The sequence below is a fragment of the Haliaeetus leucocephalus genome, unplaced genomic scaffold, assembly GCF_000737465.1.
Source record: "Haliaeetus leucocephalus isolate CR32 unplaced genomic scaffold, Haliaeetus_leucocephalus-4.0 Scaffold656, whole genome shotgun sequence".
In the NCBI taxonomy this organism is placed as follows: Eukaryota; Metazoa; Chordata; class Aves; order Accipitriformes; family Accipitridae; genus Haliaeetus; species Haliaeetus leucocephalus.
In genome coordinates, this window is record NW_010973092.1 from 10401530 (window position 1) to 10405632 (window position 4103).

Here is a 4103-nt window from a genome sequence, read left to right on the forward strand (position 1 = left end):
GGGGGGGGGTGGCCAGGCTCCGGGCACGGCCCGGGCCGCCCCGGGGCACCCGCCGTCATGTGAGGGCTGTTTGCACCGTCTCAGACCAGGCCCCGGGGGGGGCGGAGGGGGGGAAGACTCTGCCCCGGGCCCAACAGCAGCCAAAGTTCACCTGGAAAAAAAAAAAAACCAACAAACCACCACGAAGCACAGCTCCAGCACGGGAGGGGGCAAGGACGCAGGGGCACGCGGCTTGCCGAAAGCGAGACACAGCCACAGTGCGTCGGGTGAGGCGGTCCTGCGCCCACCATGGCCCTGGCCCCGCCAGCGTGGGACACAGGTTGCCGCCGTGCGTGGGGTCTCGCCACCATGCGTGGGGTCCGGCTGCCGTGCCCACCCGGCCCTGTGGGGCCGCAGAGCCACCCAGCAGCCCTGAAGTCCACCCAGCAGTCCTTTTCCCCCCAGGCCCAGTCTGCGGCCTCCTATGGATGCGGATCTGGCACGGGGGGGCTCTCACTGGCTCCGGGCACGCCGTGGCGCAGGCGAGAGGTGCGTGGTGTAGCAGTGCGTGCAGACACGCACGGGTTTCAGCTGGCCGTAGTGTGGCAGCGCCGCGGCATGCGGCGAGCATCGGGCACAGAAGATCTGCCGGGAAAGGGCCGGAGTGGGGCTGAGTGGAGCTGGGCCCCCGGGAGACCCCGCGCACCCCAGCCCGGCCCACTCCTACCTTCCCGCAGCTGCGGCAATGGTGCCGGCGGCGCAGTAGTGTGAAGGGCGAGCGGCAGGCAGAGCACTGGCTGCATGTGCTGTCCGGCACCCACTCAGGCAGCTGGCAGGCACCTGCTGGGCAAAACACATCGGTAAAAGCCCCCCACCCTGTCCCCCATCACCACGCCAGCCCCGGGAACATCCCCGGCCCCCTGCCTGGACCCATGCTCCTGGGTGTCCTATGGCTGCTCTGCTGAGCCAGCCCCAGGCAGGACATGGCAACTGTCCCTGCATGCCTGAGGCTGCCCAAGGCAGCCGGACTCCCCCCACCAGGCAGGATCAGGTCAGGATCAGCCCCAGCCTCACACCCTGCCCCAGAGCCATGGCACCCCGGGCAGCCCCTTACCTGCCCTCCGGAGCCCGGCAGCCTCCGTGGGGCTAGAGCACAGGGGGCAGTCGGCCACACGAGGAGCATCCGCTGTACATGGGTCACCGTCCTCTTCTTCTGCGGGGACAAGGTCTGTGGTAGTCCAGCCAAACCAGGGCTGGGCTCAGCCCCGTGGGGCTGGACACTGTGGCCACGTTGTCCCCATGCCTGGGGCTGCGGCCTCGTCTCACCAGGGACAGGCGATAGGCAGGGCAGAGAGGAGCCGTCCCTCATGTCCCCAGGGGTTACTTACGGCTGGCACTCGGCTCCTCCGAGGACTCTGCCTGCGAGGCGACAATCTTGAAGACCGTTTTCAAGATGCTCCGCAGGTCACTGGCAAAGTTGGTCTGGAGCTGATCGGCCACCCCTGCACGGGGAGGGTGGGGGGTCAGGGTGCTGGGGGTGGGGTCAGGGTGCTGTGGGGGGTGGTGAGGGGGTCACTCACCCGAGATGCAGACAAAGAGGGTGTGCAGCATGTCCTTAGTGCTGCTGTAGCGGGAGCGCAGCTCTAAGCAGCGGGCACCCGGGGTGGCATCAAGCCCCGTCCCTGGGCTGCTCTCGGGAGGCTGGAGGCTGCACAGGAGGGAGGTGACAGTTACCCCAGGGGTGGCACAAAAAGTCCCCTTCCCAGTGGGTGGGGATCTGCCACCTTGGCCCCGCTCCCTCCCTGCCACACACCCCCATTGTGAGTTGGTGCCCGGGTTGTCCACTGCACCGGGGGGTCCCGGCTGCGTCGTGCAGGTGGGGGGTGGTGGGGTGGCATGGGCGACCTCCAGCAGACCCCAGGGAGCAGGGGGGTCTGCTCTGGGCATGGCTGCCCCCCAGGCTGGGGAGGTGGCTGGAACGCAGGAATCCTCCAGTTCGGCTGTGCACAGGCTCCTCTCCAGCAGGCAGAGCTCCTCTGCCGACAGCACCTGCAGCAGGTCCCTGTGGCAAGGGGATGGTGTCAGCCCCACGTCATGGCCCCAGTGTTGCCCCACGGCCCCACCCACGGGTGCCCATCGCCCCCCCTGCCACATACCTGATCCTCTTCAGGAGGTTGTAGAAAGGGCTGAAGACCTGGGACATTTGCTCAGGGCTCCGCTCCAGGCTGAGGGGACCCTCGGGGTAGATGAGGAGGCCACTGCGAGGGGACAGAGCCCAACTCACATCTGGGGGTTGCCCAGGACCCCATGTCTCCAGGGGGAGAAGGGGCTGCTACAGGGCAAGGAGCACCCAGCCAGCCATGTTCACCCCCTTCTCCAGGGGGCTGCACCCACCTGATAATGGCCAGGCGAGGGATGGTGAACATCAGCAACGGTTCATAGCCATCGATCATCTCCTGGGTCAAGTAGCCCAGGCGCAGGGCTCTGAGGGGACACACACCCTTACAGTGGGGCCAAGCCCCGGGACGCTGCCCTACCCCTGAGGCTGCGGTCCCTGCCACCCCCGGCCTGGCGCATGGTGCCCCTCACCTCTCCACCGTCTCACAGAAGAGCACAATGATCTCTTGCTGCCTGTAGATCTCCTCGGGAGACTTCACTGCCACCAGCGAGGACACATAGCTGGAGAGATGGGGGGACTGTGAAGCTCCTCCAGCCCTGGCACAGCACACCTCCCCCCAGCACCCTAACCCTGGCCCCCACCTCAGCTCGAACTCCGCGAAGAGCCGGTCGAACTGGATGAGCACAGCCCGGACGGGCTCCGGGTAGGAGCCGGGCTGGCTCAGGCTCTGCTCCCGCAGCACTGTCCGCACCAGCTCCAGGCTGCACAGTAGATTCCTGGCCTGGGGCCGCAGCTGTGCTCCGTCCACCTCCTCCACCTCCAGGAAGGTCCCAGCCAGGAGACACTACCAGGACCAGGGCAGCCATCAGGAGCCAGCGCCTGAGGCAGCGCAGCCCCTACCCCCAGGGCCAGCCCATGGCGGGGTGTGCCATCCTGGCTGGTGCCCATTGCCCCCCAGCTTGGGGGAGCCAGACGCCATCACCCACCCCAGGACGGCATCCCCAGGCTCACCTCGGCGGCAAACAACATGTGGTTCCCCAGGCTGTCCACCAAGAGTTCCTCGGGGAACTTGACCAGGTAGTCACGGCTGTGCCGCTGTGTGGGAATGCACTCCTCCATGATCCGCTCCAGGACGGCCAGCAGGTGAGCCTGGGGAAGGCAGGGATGTCACCTGCGGCCACCCAGGTGTCCAGGGTCACAGCGGGGCCCAGGCTGCCCCCATACCTGGCTGAGGTGGAGCTGGTTGAGGAGCACCAGGTACTGCTGCGGGTCCAGCTCAGCATCCAGCCCGTTGATCTCGGCCACCACCCGCGTCACCCTCTCGTCGGCAAAGAAGAACTGGGAGAGCAGGCGGGAGTCGGAGCGCTGTGGGGAGAGCAGAGGGGTGATGGTGGGAGCACCCCACAGCTCCGGGTGCTGGGCCAGGGGGAACCCAAATCTCCTGTGCCCACAGCCAGGCAGGGCGGGGGCTGCTGGGGTTTGGTCCCCTGCAGCTGGTCCCTGTGGGGCAGCCCCGGGTCCACGAACACACACTCAGGCAGGTATGTGGGACCCCCATGGCGGCTCCAGCTCAGCCAAGCTGTGCCGGGGGCAGGCAGCCCCCAGCCGAGCCCTCCCGGGGAGCGCCGCCGTCCCCACCCACCCGTGCCTCAGTTTCCCCAGGGGCAGAGCAGGATGAACAAGCTCGGCCGCATCCCGGCAGCGTGGGCACGGATCCGTGTGCAGCTGTAAACACCGGCTCAGGTGAAAGGTCCGTGGGGAGCCCCGGCGGGGAGCGGGCAGCCCGGAGAGACGCTCCTCGCCCCATCTCCCCCCCCAGACCCCCGCGGGGCCGTGGAGATGGAGGGGGCCGGGGAGGGGAGGATTCTCCTCACCCCGGGAACGGGCGGCGCCGGGACGGGCGCTGAGCTGCCCGGTCCTGCCCGCTGCTGCCCGCACCCCCGCCGCACCTCCAGCCCCGGGGCCGGGGCACCGCTTCCTCCTCCCGCTCCTCCCCGGCGGGCCC

At 68.4% G+C, this 4103-nt stretch overlaps 1 protein-coding gene across 1 annotated transcript; it reads right to left on the reverse strand.

Annotated features, from left to right (window-relative positions):
- Positions 1–492: 492 nt before the first annotated feature.
- LOC104839108 (lateral signaling target protein 2 homolog) lies at positions 493–3463 on the reverse strand. The gene is made up of 12 exons (XM_010579229.1): positions 3323–3463; positions 3110–3247; positions 2740–2942; positions 2569–2658; positions 2374–2463; positions 2136–2237; positions 1793–2041; positions 1560–1687; positions 1368–1481; positions 1094–1192; positions 707–819; positions 493–624 (listed from the first exon to the last, which is right to left on the reverse strand). The coding sequence occupies exons 2-12, from the start codon at positions 3215–3217 to the stop codon at positions 493–495; spliced, it is 1428 nt and encodes a 475-aa protein (XP_010577531.1). The 5' UTR covers positions 3218–3247; positions 3323–3463.
- Positions 3464–4103: the final 640 nt, after the last annotated feature.